Consider the following 16,868-nt stretch of genomic DNA (forward strand, 5'->3'; position numbering starts at 1 on the left):
AGCCAGTATTTCTTGTTTAAATGTCGATGAAATTTGAGGGGAAAAGTTGTAAGACCCACACCTAAGTTAAGAACTAAAAGGTTAAAATTTGGCTAAGGATTTTGAACTAGACAGTTTGGACAAAAGAAGACATTTTAAAGTAAAAAGAAAAAGTTGGTAATCAAGTTTGTTCTCAAAAAGGGTTGGACGACAAGATTTGTGGACATTGTGTTACCAAGCGATTAAGGTGTTACACGAGGTAGAAGACTAGACGAGAAGAAGTAAGGAAACTTCCAATAAAATTCTTAAGTTTGCTTAATGGACTATGTGTAGAGTTTAAGTTAAGCATGATTAAGTTATACCTTAAACTTACACGTGTACCATTAAGAGTAGGAGTTGACAAGTTGATAAAGGTTTAAGCATGACAAAGCTTGTTAAGGAGTAGTATAAAAAGAGGTTGATGCTAGACTATTAGTTATTTTTACTCTGTAAAATTCAAGAGAAAATCTAAATTGTTGAAGTGCTGCCCAAGTAGTTATACGAGAAGAAAAACGAAAACAGAAACAGAGGGAGTTGTAATTTTTAAAGTATGGTGAGTGTTTTCTCAAAATATTTAAATGATTACCATCTTTCTTATACATTCTTTCATGGTTTGAAATGATGAATTTCTATAAGAAAGTTACTAAAAAGAGATTACATGAAAAGCTTATATGTTTTATGTGTTTCAAAGCATGATTTGTTTATGAAATGGTGTTCAAACCATAGTTATTTCCTATAAATGAGCTAACTATTATGTGCGCATAATGAGTCAAGGCAACCATGGGGTGAAAGGGGCCACATGGTGTTGGGAAGCTGGTTAATACGTTAAAAGGAGTGTATTGAACTTAGCGACCTTAGCAACAAGGACGAATCTGTATATATTCTTGGATGCTGTTGACACAATAGTCTAAATGAAATGTAATGAGACTTAGCGTAGAGAATGATTCAAGATCGTTGGTGAAAGAAATGTTGATAACTAATGTGTGTTTATTTGTAATAAATGTTTATGCGAGATGAAGCATTTACGCGAAATGATATGTTATTGTGAAAGGATATGGTTTATGTTTTAAATGATTTGTTACGTTTGGTGAAATAGTGTTTATGAAAAGTAATTCACGAAAAGGATTTCAAAAACCTCACTAAGTCATTTAGACTTACGTTTTTAAATTTCATCTTCCAGGGAGCAGGTGTTAAGGCCAAGAAAGGACAGTTTAAGGGTTTGCTAGGCGAAAAGACTACCAAGGCATTTTACCTTTATAGTGCTAAGAGTTATGTAATTATTTTATGTTGTAAAGCATGATGTAAAACACTTAGCTAAAGGTTAATAAAGTTTGATTTGACTACTTTCTATATTAAGTTGTTTATATCACCTAAAGTATAATTGCTATTTTAATTTAAGATAAAAAAAATCACTTGGCGATTAAGAAAAGCTTAAGGACCTCAAGATTAAGTGTCTTTGGCGCTTTAACACATCAGAGATACTCAAGTCATATCGCATCCCGCAAACCAAGCAAGGACGTCTGTGAGACGAGGTGTGACAATTTTATTCCCTTCCCCCAAGTAGAAAGGACATCCAACATTTGACTTGTTGTCTTAATCACTTGTTGTTCCATAATCGTGTCGCATCATGTCATTAGTAATCATTAGAAAGATTGAATGACTTGTAGAGTTAGGCAAGAAGAGGACATGTTTGTTTTTGGGAAACAATTTCTGTAGTTTTCTATTTTGTGAGTGCTCTCTTTGTGCTTAACTCAAATATAATGAAGTTTTATTACTTCAGACTTTTCAAATCGAGTTCTTCCACATCGTTTAATAAGTCCTTATTACGCCTTTAAAATTATTGTTTTGTCTATTTTGCTTACTAGGAGTTCAACGTGTTATCTCGCGGGTAGATGTGCGTTGAGTGTCTAGGGGGTCTCGCCTCCGCATGGTTACATGGAGTGACTTTAGGGTAGGGTATGACAAGTTGGCAGTAGCCACATGAGTCTTGTTATCGGATGAACCTTATCGTCGAGAAGAGGTAATCATTCCAACATGGAAAACCTCACTGGAAAAGCCTATAAATAAGAGAAGTCTAGTAAGCTTAAGAGTTTATTTTTACCTTGTGTTACTTAGAGAGTTGAAGGAATTTGCAAATAATCTAAAAAACTGCCACGAGTTTCAGATTTGGCAAGGATTTTGGCTAAAGTATAGACGAGAAGATTAATCAATAGTGAGTCATTCTCCTTAAAATATTTGTGCAATAGACATTATCCATTATGTTTGAATCCTTGTATATTTCACTTTTGAAATCCTGAGTTCAGTGACTATTATTATATTTCTCAAATTCATAAAAATAGATTTGGCTTGCAAATGAATCAGATTTAAAAATGAATTTGGATTGTTGTTGAAAAATGATTTTTGTACCCTATGCAATGAGATACCTCACACTTATACTTGCTTTGTAATCTAGTATGGGATGCCTTATTTTTGCTATGTGATCTGGTACGAGATGTCTTATACTTGCTTTGTGATCTAGTATGAGATGTCTTATACTTGTTTTGTGATCTAGCACTGGAAGACGTGTTATGTGTGATGGAATTGATGGTAATTTTGTGATCCCCCGATCACGTTTTGAACCATGAGATGAGAATACACACGACAAGAGATGACTATGCATTAAGACTATTATGCGTTGGAAAATTTGTGATTGGAAGAATTGCAAAGTAATAATCTATGCTTCACGTTTTAACTACACGATGACAAGAAGCTATGTGATGGGCTAGAAGGCGATCTAAGCTTCCTTCATCAAGAAGTAATTGACGATATCCTTGTGTAAGAAGGCCGATGAGCTTATTTGACTGTGCCACCCTACTGAGTTTAGAATAAGATGTGACAAGCTATAAGTGCCGTTTTAACATTGGATGATTCTCACTATCGGACAAAAGCACTCATTCTGGCATGGAAAGTCTTACTGTAGAGGCTTATAAATAGAGTAAGTCTGGTCATTTTGAGAGTTTTACCTTGTGTCCACTTAAGAGCTAGAATTTCAAAGATTTTCAGAGATTCACTATAAGCTTGAGTTGGACAAGAATTTGTAAGAAAGTGCAATAGGACTTTAGCTAAGAGCTTAAGCGAGGAAGATACTTGATTGTGAGTGGTTTATCTCCTTGAAAATGTTTTCAAACTAAAAAGTATTTCCACTATGATTTAAACTTAGTGAATTCTTGTGTTGTCATGCCCCCGCCCAGCATGCATCCTTGAACTCGCTATGTGGTGTGCAACGCGACTTGAGCAATCCTGACGCCTCAGGAAGAAATGCCAGAACGCTTAGTCTTAAGTCCTTGAGTTTTGAAACATGGATTTATCGCCTAGCTCATTCTTAACTACTTTTTAAACTACTAAGCGATAGAGATTACAAAGGAAAAATGCAGTGGAATATCAAAACACAACTTTACTTTTTATTACTTTAAAACACATGTGTTTTACAATCACAATACATAATTCCTTAAGTATATAAACTATATTAAACTTTAGGATGTCTGGTTCAACTCCCAACTTAGATTGTCTGACCGGCTCTGCTTAGCAACTTAACTTCCTTAACCCAACTTGTCCTCAGTGCCTGATTTCTAGGGAAGTGTAAACTTAATCGTAAGTCGAAGACTTAGTGAGTGATACTTTGAAGACATTTTTAGGGAATACAACACATAAAATCATTTTCATTTCATAAATACATGCTCAACGCCTCATTTCATAAATCATAAATCGCATAAACACACATTAGTCTTTCACTATTCCTTTCACCAAAAACATGAACAATCCCCATGCATAGACTACCGTGATGTCCTTTCATCATCAACATCCCTAAGAATATCCTGGTTTATTTCTTGTTGCTCAGGTTGCTAAGCTCAATACACTCATTTTATGCATTGGCCAACTTCATGCCACCATGCAGTCCTTTTCTATATGGATGTCTTTACTCCTTATATGCACATAATAGTTAGCTTAATGATAGGAATAAGACTAATGGTTTACTCATAATCATACATCATGGCATACAATCAATAACATGAACTTTAACTTGAAAACATAACAATAAATCTTTCTTCATAAATAGTAACGTGAAATATAGTATTAATACAACATGAATATTTAGAAAGGAAAGCTTTTAAAACAATTCAACTTTAGAAAAATACTCACGATACTTGAAGTTTCCACTCTTAGCTTGAACCTTTTCTTCCTCCAATAGCTTAATACCTTAACTGAACTTTATGAGAATTAAGTTTTTCTAAAAGATATGAACAATTTATGAACTTTACACCCCCAACTTCCTATTTTATAGAACCCTCTACATAACCACTTTTGTTTTTTTTTTTTGTGATATCATAAGTCAAGTATCTCGTCACCTTTTACCTCTTAATTCTGAGCTTACATCTGCTACTTTCTGAAATTTAAGTATTTGCAAGTAATATAACTGGATTCCATCTCTATCGAACAGTTAAATTATATGCTCTTGTTCGGAATATGTTCGAGATTATCTGGAGTTCACTTGTTAAATCCTTTCTTGTCTCCAGTCTTGATTGACACAGCCCAAGATAGCCCCAAGATCTTTCAAATTCCTTTTTTACATTCAATCTCAACCGAACTTGAGCCCGAGATTGCCTAAGATCCCTGCATAAAAGCATTTTGTCTTTCCTCTCGGTAGAGCAAGATCAAGTTTACCTCGAGATCAACTTTTTGTTCTTAAATCTCGATCGAGATCTCATAAGGCTATCCCAAGATTTCCTTAGTCGACTTACCATCTCGACCAATTTTAATCAAAATGCATAAAGACTTAAAAAATCTTTAGTAAAAAACTCTTAACTCAAAGATTCTTATTTAACAAAGTACCCTTCTAATCAGACATAAGTCTTACATGTGTTCTTTGATTTCTCTTATGTTCTCAAATTCTTAAAATGCATTTGATTAATAAATAGATAGAGTTTGAAATAAATTGGAATGATGTAATGAAATGATCCTTGGTACCCTATGCAATGAGATGTCTCACACTTGCTGTATGTTCTAGTGTGAGATTCTTTATCCTTGTTGTGTGATCTAAAATAGAATGCCTCATACTTACAATGTGTTCTAGTATGGGAGGCTCATTGCTTGCTGTCTAGCATTGGAAGATGTGTTAGATGGAATTGATGGTGAATTATTATTGCGTTGAGATTACTCTGCACAGCTGCAATCCAGTAAAAGAGTATCGTAAACGCTTGAGTAGAGGAAAGAGTACAAAGATGTAATTCAACATGCAAGTTAACTCTATTGCGATATGATTTATATGATACATAATGCAAGATACATTTTTATGGAATATGAACTATTATAAATGATTTGAAAAGAAATGATTTACCATTGTTTGTTAAAGAGATTGGGATTGTGTAAATCGCCTAAATTACTGACATGATTTGATTTGAACTTAATGGTTATTTATTGAAACACATTACCATTTATATCGTCTGGTTTCGCAAAATGAATTACAATGCTTTATGATAGAAATTGATTTATTTAAAGGTGTTGGTGAAAGACACCACTCTCTAGACATTGTTGTCTAACTTTTTAGATATTTTGTTTTATTCCCCCCTCTCTCAGGTAGAGAAAGACACACGACGTTCAACTTGTTGTCTTGATCGCCGATTGGGTTATATGTCATTGTATCATCTTGGTAGTAGCCACTGTTAGCTCGTATAACATGTAAAGTTAGGCGAGCATAGTCTAGTTATTGGTTTGAGACTTGTACATATTTTTAGTTTGATGAAACTCTTGTAAATGTACTCTTTGAACAAGTTTCAATAAAGCCTTTGTTATTTTGAAATGAATTCTCATTTCGCATTAAGTTTGGTGATGTGTTTATTTCGCTTACTAGGTGTTCTACCTAATATCTCATGGTGAGATTCATGTTGTATGTTTAGGTGGTCATGCCTCTTCATGGTCGCATGTAGTGAACTTGGGATAGAGCGTGACAAATTTGTTGTATACGTTGAGATTACTCCATACATCCGCAACTCATGATGAGAGTGTGTTGACACTTGTTTAAGAGGGTACAAAAGATGAAATTTGGTATGCGAAGTGATTTTGCATTATATTATACAAAATGTATAATGTGAAAATATTCTTCTTATACGATATGAATTATGATGAAATGATTTTGTGAGGGAATGGTTTCTATAAGATTTACACAACACTTACCAATGAGATTTAAAGGTGTGTTGCCTAATGTAGCAAAATGATTTTTCGATTTGAACTCATATTTTAATTGAAACACATATTTTTTTGTATAACGTAGTATTTGTGAAAAGAACTTTGCAACGCATTATGGCAAGAATCTATTCTATCAAATATATTGATGAAAATCCCCACTCACTAGGCCCTTTGTCTAATCTTCAAAATGCTTTATTATCCCCAACCCTTAAGTAGCGAAGGACATCCATCGTTTGATTTATCGTCATAATTGCGTGTTGTGCTATAATTGTATCGCACATTTCGTTGGTAATCATTAGACAGATCGCATGGTATGTAGAGTTAGGCGAGAAGAGGAAATGCTTGTTTTTAGGGAACAACTTGTATACTTTTTTATTTTGTGAGAACTCTCTTTATACTTACCTCAAATATAATGAAGTTTTATTGCTTCAGACTATTCAAATCAAGTTCTTTATAATGTTCAATAAGTTCTTATTACGCACTTCAAATGACTATTGTGTTTGCTTTGCTTACTAGGCATTCAACATGTTATCTTGCGGGTAGATGTGTGTTGAGTGCCTAAGCGGTCATGCCTCCACATGGTTATATAGAGTGACTTTTAGGACGAGGCGTGACAGTTATGAACTATCGATGAGGGCTCATTTTTTAATTTACATACGTGAGCGCGACTCGAGTCATCGACTTAACAAATTTTATAACAAACCATGTTTTGTTTAAACATTATTGATCCTCTATTGAACAATTTGTTACAATCTGTTAAAGACTTTGTCTAAAAGATATTATGAGATTATTCTTTTAAAAGATAAGATAATTAAAGGATAAAAAGATTCTTCTTTATTTTAGGAATTTTGCTAATTATCTTTGAAGAAATAAGATTTATACATATAGATCTTGTATGTATAAATAGGGCTTTCGAAGATAGGGTATGTGCGCGAAAAAACATTGAAAATAAAAATTATTCACGACTGAAGGTTAACGAAGAACTGATTGCAGAATTGCAGGAACGAAAAGGTAGTATGATCTTATCTCTATAAGATCAACATGTTGATCTAAGTTGAAATTGTTGATGAGTAATGAAAAGGATGAGACAGTGGTCTGTGTGGTCACAGTAATCTTTAGAAGTATATAAAGATATCGTCGAAGACATTCACTCATGCATTCAGGGGGAGCCTGAAGTCAGACATCATTGAGGACAGTTACTCGCATTCAGGGGGAGCCTGGAGTATGAAGCTAATAAATATGTTATTTAGTCATATAGTTGAACAGAGTTTACATGTTGTATCGATATATATTGACTGAAGTGAATCTTAATAAAATTACTCATCAGAGCTGTGTGCAACTCCTCAGACGTGGATAACATTGGCCGAACTGGGTTACCAAAGTTACTTGTGTTTTTCTCTTCTACTGTCCCTCTAGCTATTACAACATGCATTAGCTTTAGTATTAACTGATAGTTTAAATGATTATCTCACATTGTTTTTTCAATTGGTACCAGAGCCATGCCTCTAACTTAATCATGCTAGTATAATCCTCAAGTGTCGAACAAAGATGTAGTAGAGCCTCAAAAGCCTTAAAAGTATGTCACGACGAGATTCGAGGTTAGACTTTATCGAATGGACGGGGTACTCCGAGAAGAGGAGTTAGCTCATAGAGCTTGGCAGATGGGACGACTATTTGAGGGGAGGATTGTGGTAATTTGTTCGAAGGGAGGAGGATTGTAATGTGGGGCTTGTTCGAGGGGAGGATTGTGGATTCGACCATAGTCTCACATCAGTTAGATAACGAGATGATCTTGGGTATATAAGTGAGGACAACTATCTCCATTGGTATGAAACCTTTTGGGATGATACCAAAAACAAAGTCATGAGGGTGCACACCCAAAGTAGACAATATCATATAATTGTGGAGATATTCGGGGAGTTTGTTGTCCTAACACAGTCCAACCATAACTTAAATCCATCTTCTCATCTATATCAGTTCATCTTTCAACAATTTTTTTAGTTCAAAGGTTTAACGGTTAGTTATCAACTATCTAAACTCCATCTTCTTATCTGTATCTTTCAACTTCAGCATTGTATTATGTGGTCATCTTACATACTTCTCACCATTAAGCTCTTGTTATTTTAATTGCTTCATAGTTTATGATTTATGCAACAAACCTCATCATTATTTGATAAACGTATCTAATATGTTTATAAGAAAAGAAGAATAATAATGTGAAAGAAGTTATTGCAAGCACAAGAAGATGTGAGACGAAAAGAAGAGAATAAAGCGAAACACTTTAGATATGAGAAAAGGAACAAAACGAGGAGGAAGCCTTAGGATCGAAAGAGAAAAGGCTAAGGATTCCAAGGAGATCTTGTGGCAAAGGTCCAAAGGGAAGAAGAGAAATATAGTCAACCTGACCTCTTCCCGATAACCCAAAATCCTCTAGGGACAACATCTCTCAAACTCCCCCATAAATCCAAAATACCAACTTCCCCCCAAAAATCTAAAAGTCCAACCCCCTCCCCCAAATCCAAATCGCCTTCCCCAACAATCCAAAACTTTCTCCTGCGATAAGAGAAAATCCACTAGCTCTTATTATCGACCTAACCAACTAAACCAAATTTTTAGAAAGATGCGACATGCAGCTCAACGCCTTATTCTAATATCAACATACGTTAGTGTGTGCCGCAACTCTAACACCACAAGTTCTGCAGAGTTGGGCAAGACCCCTGATGCTAGATTCCACCACCTCCTCCACCGCAAACTTAAACAGGGTCAATTTTAGAATTTTGTAATGCTTCTTTTTGTAATTTCATATTTTGCTTATGTAGTTTGTACTTCTTTATAATTATGATCTCTTCAATATAAAGTACATCTTTTGATGCAATTCTTTCGCATTTAGTCTTTCTTGTCGCAAACTTAGCTCCCCGCATTTTAGTACTTTAATTTTTTCTTGTATCTCAATGATAACTTTAGTGAAATAAAGTATGCGAAATAAGATTTCATTTGTTATTTTGGCGTTTAACTTGTTAAGAAAATTTACTTAGGAAACAATTCTAAAGTTTACTAGGCGAGCAAGCTTTACCTCAAACATCTTTTGTAATATTTTTCTACGAAAAGTCTTATCATTCGATTTTAACATTAAGGACATCGTTAACCTCTAAATTTGGGGGTGTGCGAGATTTGCAATAAAGCTTTTGAAACTTTTTGGAAATCCCATCAAAACATTTTAAAAATAAGTCATTTTAACAAAAGTTAAAACAAAGCAAAAAGGCGAAAAATTTTAAAATTATTGTATTGAATTGAAATACCAACTCCTATGCCGCCTCCTCTTGCAAAAATAAGAAGCAAAGCTTCAAAAGTAAAAATTTAGAAAGTTGAGTAATAAGAGGCAATAAGAGTTATAGTTGAGGAGAGAAATGAACTCATAAAGTGCTTATGATTTTTCACTCAACGCAAAACCCTCTGTAAGTTTAATAAAAAGTATTCTTTCACCGAATAAATGGATCCAAAGCTCTTCTTAAACTTTAACCATTTCTAAATTTGAAAATAAGATTCTTGTGGTAATGAACAAGGATGTTTTGAATATTAAGGTTGTCACATTTTGAACTTAAAAATATCTTCATAGCAAAAAGTATGCGACAAAAGTAAACCTTGAATAACAAATAAAACTTGATCGCATTTTTAGAAGTTTAGAAAATGCAAGGAAGAAGGTAAGTCTTTTATGAGGATTTATGCTTGAGGACAAGAATGATACAGAGATGGGCTTGAGGACAAGTATTATTCTAAATTTAGAGGTCTGATAACTAACTTGTAGAAATATAAGTTATTGTAGCCTCTTTTAGAGAATAACGAGGCCAAAATGTAGAAGAAGTGCATCAAAATGCCATGATTATGTTGAAAAAGCATAAGTATTTAGAAATACACTTTACATAAGCATTTATGCTTGTTTTACCGCATTTCAGTGTCTTAACGGAGGAATAAAAGCAAAAGAAGAGACTAATGAATTGTAGAGGATATCACACAAGAGCTATACAAGAAGAACCCGTCTAGCAAAAACAAATGCTAAGTGAGAAGCTTCACTATTACGCAAGGATGATTCACTAGAAGACAAGAGTAGTAGTTGGGGATGATGTGACTTGACAATGGCGGCTGTCGACGCTGACATGATCAGAAGAATAGAAGTTTCCCTCCGAGTTGCCTATATAAAGAACTCATCACTATGAAGGAAAGGAGGTCTGGATGGACCCATACAGGTCCAAATAGGCTAGAGTGACTAGCCAAAATCATATGCTAATCTCCGGTCAAAGTTTAGAGAGTGGCAAAAAGGGGCCTTTCTGTCGTTTGTAAAAAGTCATCTTCTTCTTCACCGACCAAACTGTGAGTGAGAGCTTAGAGTTTGAAGGAAAGGAAGTCCAATTCCCACTTCCCTTTACTTGTAAATAGTTTCCCTTTCCATTTTTACATTCTTTGTAATATATGTTGTTCATATTGTATAATGACCTAAGGCCTACATTCTTTAATATATATTACATGCTTATACTATTTCAATCCATACATCTCATTATTGTTCATCTGTCAATGTGTTATTTGTACTTTAGTATTGTGATAAGTTCTCGATAAGTTGCTTTACTTATAACTCTTATTGAGTTAGTTGAGCTAATTTCATCACTTGGCCAATGTTTATCGACAACCTGATGGAATACGGTACATGCGCATCGAAATAAGGATTCGAACTTTATCCTAATTGCAACTAAACTAAATTTAGTGATTAACATGCATTAAGAAACCTAGTTGAACTAAATTAGGGTTGAAGAAAAACATACCTTTATAGCTTCTTGATTCCTCGATAGTCACCTCATGAACTCGAATCGAGACCACCACTAGTGTTCCCACTATTCTCTAAACTTAGAACCGGGTTGTTGGACCCGATTAGGTGAAAGAAAAATGAGAGAGAGATGAAAATTTGAGGTATAAAATTAGGGTTGAGAGATTTTGTTTTTAAATACTTTTGAAAAACAAAACTACACAGGAATGACAGAAGTCTTTACAAATTTGAAAAAGCACCTATTTATAAGCAAATTACATGAAAAAGTGCATGTAATTTGTTTATAAAATCTCAACACCTAATATTCTACTAACATTTAGTGAAACTTAGTAGGCTAGGTGTCTACATCTCATGTAGCCACTTATTCCACTAACTTAGTCCAAGGGCATTTTGGTCATTTGACCATTAAAGTCAAAGTCAAACTTTGACCTTTTCAAGTCAAAAGTCAACATTTTGACTTTTAACCATTTCGTTCGTCTTAACTGATTTTGATCTTCTGAGCATGAATCCACATTCCTTTTTCTTATCAAATTCAAATCACATTTGAATATAAAGCCGGTCAAAGTTTGACTTTTCAAAGTAAAAAATCAACATTTTCACTTTTTACAACTCTGGTCGTTTCCATCAATTTTGAGCTTTCGAATATGAATCAGTATTCATATCTTTAATATTTAAATCACATTTAAACATAAAGTCTTATCAAACATTTAACCGATGACTATATCAAATATATTTGTCGGTTTCTCTCTTTTTACCTAATTCGAATAATTCGAATTATTCCAACATACTGTTCTAAGTTAATTCCATATGAGCTATCAGGGGAATCTAATGGATCTATAGATCATGGGCTCCAACAATTCGAGATTAACTGGTTAAATCCTTTTAGATCACCCTAATCAACATTTGTTAACTAACAGATCATTCCATTAAAGTTCCGTAGTTGCACTCCCCTCACTATAAATATATTTCTGTATATTTGATATAACCATGATCATTAAGTTAATCCTTCATAGATTGTTCGTAATCTCAGTTGGGTAGAAATATCGTTTTACCCCTAAGACTACATCTTGTTCCTTAAGTCCCACTGATCCACAATTGAATAATTCGTTTAAGATCCAACCTATAAACCGAATCCCTCTCGGGCCAATGAAAGGGTGGGGTCCCTTGTTTAAGACTTGAATTTAGTTTTTAAGGGAACAACCTATCTACTAACCCTAATACGTGTAGACGTGAATTTAGTCTTGCACCCTATAACCCTAGTCATCCACCCAGTCTTACCCGTGAAATGGGAGGCTTGTTGGGCTAACGCTGATGAGCTGCCATTGCCTATACAGATCTAAAGATAATACCATTTTAATAGAAGTTCATAGTTAGCTCATGATTAAAATTAAGTTACCTAGGTCATCAATAATTTGAAATAGTCAGTTTTGAAATAGTCTAAGTGTTATAATTACATAAAAGTGACTATTTTGTGGTTCATCCAGTCTTATGTAAACTCTTTACATAGGATACCCCTACTCCCATGTCTCTATATGAACGATTTAAGATCACATCATTTGTACTAACTACAGAGTAGGCCGCATTCATAGTGTTCCGAACAAGGTGCCCAACCTTATTCATAGACTATAGACTGTTTGGGCTATATACTCGAACTTGATCCATATTTTATGTCTTTACATAAAGTTAAAGTTTACACTAGATAGCCTAGGGACCTTAGTTTATTGGATTCAAGATTATAGTATTCTATTTTCACTAATAAGTTCTTAATAACCACTTTATTGAATACAATGTAATGTAAACTACAAACTACGAGTTTCAAGACATAAATTCCAACACAACTACTTAAGAGGCAAGTAGCAAGGATATGGTTAACGTGCGTAAGGAGGAGTTTGACCTCCTTTGTGAGATAACTTCCATCATTTGTACCTCAAAAGGAGGACAAGTGTGGGCAATAGGCGCAGAGAGGTTGCTGTCCTTAATTGCGAAGCTCCATACGTTTTATAAGTAAATTCTTCTAGATATGTTTCACATAACTAGGTTGAATCATTTATATCCCAAGAGACGAACAAGTGTGGCGTATAAAAACTCTGATAAGAGGAGCTCACCTTAATCATAAACTAGTTATGAAAGCCATATCGCATCAAGCCCTTCATGGTCTAATCGCCTAGTCATGCATAGACATTCCTTCACCCTTCTCATACAAGTTAGTTCACATCTCCATCTCAAATCCATCTAGTTTCCCTTTACGAAATCTCTAGAGTACGTAAGTAGTTTTAGTTCAGTTCACATTCATTTATTCATTATTCTTTTATACCGTCTAACCGATGAATAAATCTTAGAACTAATTTTTGATATCAGTTCCTTATGTTCGACTTTGGATCATCCAGATAAACTTATTGTTTCGCTTATACTTGGACAAGCAATAGAAAAACTGGTACACGAGAAGGACTTAGTTCACAAAATCAACGCAACACAACAATCAGTCCTTAAGCCGCAATTTAGTCAACTGGCTTCTAACAAGTTTATATTTGAGCTTGTAAGGGAAAAGATGCATGATTATGTTAAAAATTAAGACTCCATTATATGAATAGAATTGTGTGCTAACAAAACAATTACAACACTTATCTTGATAACACTATGGATACAACCCACTTTATAAAGATTACAAATAATATAATCTAAATCGTTCATATGAAGACATGGCAAGGATATCATTTACAATGAATTTGGTATAAGATTGGATTGCAAAATTTCTCCATTAATTGAAAAGATTATATTTCACAAGATGATGAAACAAATAAGTGAAAGGTACTTACAAGGTTAATTTTAAGAAACTAGGAACAAAAAGTCAGATAATTATCAAACATGACCTAAATTGGTAAAGATTTTGTTTTGAAATTTTATTTTTAAAAAATTCAAAGATATAAACACCACTTCCATTGCTAGGTTTCTTTGCTAGCTTAGTCATTTACTTTCCATCAATGTTGTAAAAAAGAAGTCAAAGTTTTGAACAAAGAAAAAAGAAAAATGTTCTTAGAAACCTATTTTTAGTTTCTGAAGGTTGAAAATTCAAATCTTTTTACTTAGAAAGTACAAAAACTTTCATAATAAATTGATAGAAACATGCATAAAATTCAAAAACCAAAAATTAAAAATTAATTGTTTGTTATTAATGGTTATCAAACGAACCTAAAGCAAAAGTAATCAAATGAAACTCACTTCTCACATTATCATTGATTCATTACATTTTAAGTGGGTTAAATGTAGTCTTATTGTGATCAATAAGCATAACCTAAATTTGATGATTTGGTGTTTGGAAAAGTACATATGGTGTTAGATATACTATTAAATTACCTTTACCTACTAACTTAAGCTTTTGAGACGAATTGGTTATTTAGAATGGTAACAGAATATATAGTACAAAAAAGATCATGTATTCAAATAACCATAAACTTCTAGGTTAAAGTTAGCACCTATAAGTATAAACTTTTGGAAAAGTCAGTAATTTAAGAGGTGGGAATTCTGAAACAATGAATGGATTACAAACTTTCTCCAAAGACTATGACGGTTAGTTACATTTGGTAATACGCTAGTACTATCAATTCGATTTGTTTCCTCATTTGGAGTGGAGGCTGTAGTTTCTTACTCAATTTTCCCCCCAATAAAAGTAAAGTTACACCGTGTATTTGCGGATCACAGGCGACTGAGAAGCCTCAAAAACACACACACAAATACGAGGGGGAGAAAACAGGAAACACGTCTCTCGATCAATTCCCCTCCACAAATTTCAAAATGGTGTTATCCCAAACCTATTTCTTCTCCAATTCTTCCCTTTTCTTCCTCTATTTCTCTTTAAATCTCTGTCAATCCTGATATCCCACACCCATCTTTCAAAACCATGTTACTAAATCTTCCTTCCTCTTCTTTTTCTGTCATTAAGTTAGCTAATTTGAAGTCCCCTTTCTCTGATTTTTCAGTCAAGTCCAGAACCCACTTCTCTAAATCCTTATCTTCTTCTTCTTCTTCCTCCTCCTCTTCTTCTTCATTGTGGCATTCACCTCCGTCTTCGGAACTTAGTTTCAAGAACAGACACCAAATTTTCTGGGACAAAACCAAAATCCGATGTCGGAGGAATGGCGATTTCAGGTTGTGGGCTTTTGCCGGAATGGATATTGGAAGTGCTCAGTCGGTACTTGAGGCGGCGGCGGTGTTGACGGCTATCATTGTTGTTCATGAGAGTGGACACTTCCTCGCCGCCTGTTTACAGGGTATTCATGTAAGTAAATTTGCAATTGGGTTTGGTCCAATTCTTGCGAAATTCAATAAAAACAATGTAGAGTACTCTATTAGGGCTTTTCCTCTTGGTGGATTTGTGGGTTTTCCTGATAATGATCCTGAAAGTGATATTCCAGTGGATGATGAAAATTTGCTTAAAAATAGACCGATATTGGATAGAGTGTTGGTGATTTCTGCTGGTGTTATTGCCAATATTATCTTTGCATACATAATTATTTTAGTTCAAGTCTCGTCCGTTGGTCTGCCGGTTCAAGAGCCGTTTCCAGGCGTTCTTGTGCCTGAGGTTCTAACTCTTTCAGCCGCTTCTCGTGATGGGCTGCTTCCTGGGGATGTGATTCTTGCTGTTAATGGAAATGAACTGCCAAATTTGGGTTCTACAGCAGTTTCTGATCTCGTTGAGGCAATTAAAAGAAGCCCCAATAGGACTGTGCTTCTCAAAGTTGAAAGAGGGAATCAGGATCTTGAAATTGGGGTCACCCCGGATAAGAGTTTTGATGGAACAGGGAGAATTGGGGTTCAGCTTTCACCTAATGTAAAGATTTCAAAAGTTGTAGCAAAGAATTTCTTGGAGGCTTTTAATTATTCTAGAAAGGAATTTCTGGGTCTTTCTTATAATGTTCTGGATAGCTTGAAACAAACTTTTCTGAATTTCTCTCAATCAGCTAGTAAGGTTTCTGGTCCTGTGGCCATTATTGCTGTTGGTGCAGAAGTTGCAAGGTCCAACATTGATGGGCTCTATCAATTTGCAGCCGTGCTTAATATTAATCTTGCTGTTATAAACCTTCTTCCCTTGCCTGCTTTGGATGGCGGTTCATTGGCTTTAATTCTCATCGAGGCTGTAAGGGGAGGGAGGAAGTTGCCTTTAGAACTCGAGCAGCGAATTATGTCATCTGGGGTCATGTTCGTTGTACTTCTTGGGCTATTCCTCATCATCCGAGACACGTTAAACCTTGAATTTATAAAGGACTTGTTATGATCAGCCGATGCCTCGACAAATAGTTAAACTCTGTTGAAACTGTAAATGGTTGGCTTGATGATTCTAGCGTTGGGGTTGTGGTTTAAGAGCTCATAATGCTTTCATATTGTTGGATTCAACTGATAATAGAGATAGAGAAAGAGACCGTTTATAACAAAACGGAACCCTCCATTGGTCTATTCTTATCAGCCTTGTACTCCCTACAAATCAACAAGTCAAATTATACAAAACAGCTTATTTTTGTGCATCTTTCATGTTACTTGAATCCATGTTCCTCTGTTTGCAGGTAGAAAGAACTGAGTTCTATTCATGTTACATTTGTTTCTTAATAGAGTTTATGCAAAATAGTAGAGAAGGAAATGGTTCAAATTCAGTTGGAAGGCACACAAAACGGAACCTGGCTAAGGTGTGTAAACTTGTAGGTTTGCTGGTCGAACTTTTTGGATGTTATGAAGAGAATGTTGTGGTCAATTTGGTTAAAATTTGGGAGATGAATGGATGGGCCTTTTAATTCGTAGCTGCTTTGCTTTTCAAACTTAG

General features: G+C 34.6%; 1 protein-coding gene and 1 long non-coding RNA gene across 2 annotated transcripts in view; both read left to right on the forward strand.

Annotated features, from left to right (window-relative positions):
• LOC127143866 (uncharacterized) overlaps positions 1–1,262 on the forward strand; it is a 41,450-nt gene extending 40,188 nt beyond the window's left edge. Inside the window, exon 3 of the long non-coding RNA XR_007815432.1 lies at positions 1,199–1,262. This is a non-coding gene — a long non-coding RNA (uncharacterized LOC127143866). The remainder of the gene's footprint in view (positions 1–1,198) is intronic.
• Positions 1,263–14,610: 13,348 nt separating this feature from the next.
• LOC103495966 (probable membrane metalloprotease ARASP2, chloroplastic) lies at positions 14,611–16,575 on the forward strand. Its single transcript, XM_008457665.3, has one exon. It carries the CDS (start codon positions 14,955–14,957, stop codon positions 16,326–16,328), a length of 1,374 nt encoding a protein of 457 aa, XP_008455887.1. The 5' UTR covers positions 14,611–14,954; the 3' UTR covers positions 16,329–16,575.
• Positions 16,576–16,868: the final 293 nt, after the last annotated feature.

The sequence above is a fragment of the Cucumis melo genome, chromosome 11 (genome assembly GCF_025177605.1).
Source record: "Cucumis melo cultivar AY chromosome 11, USDA_Cmelo_AY_1.0, whole genome shotgun sequence".
In the NCBI taxonomy this organism is placed as follows: domain Eukaryota; kingdom Viridiplantae; phylum Streptophyta; class Magnoliopsida; order Cucurbitales; family Cucurbitaceae; genus Cucumis; species Cucumis melo.

Bases quoted from the DNA above. Each gene is read 5' to 3' on its own strand.
- LOC103495966 (XM_008457665.3), top strand. From the start codon at position 14,955: ATGTTACTAAATCTTCCTTCCTCTTCTTTTTCTGTCATTAAGTTAGCT.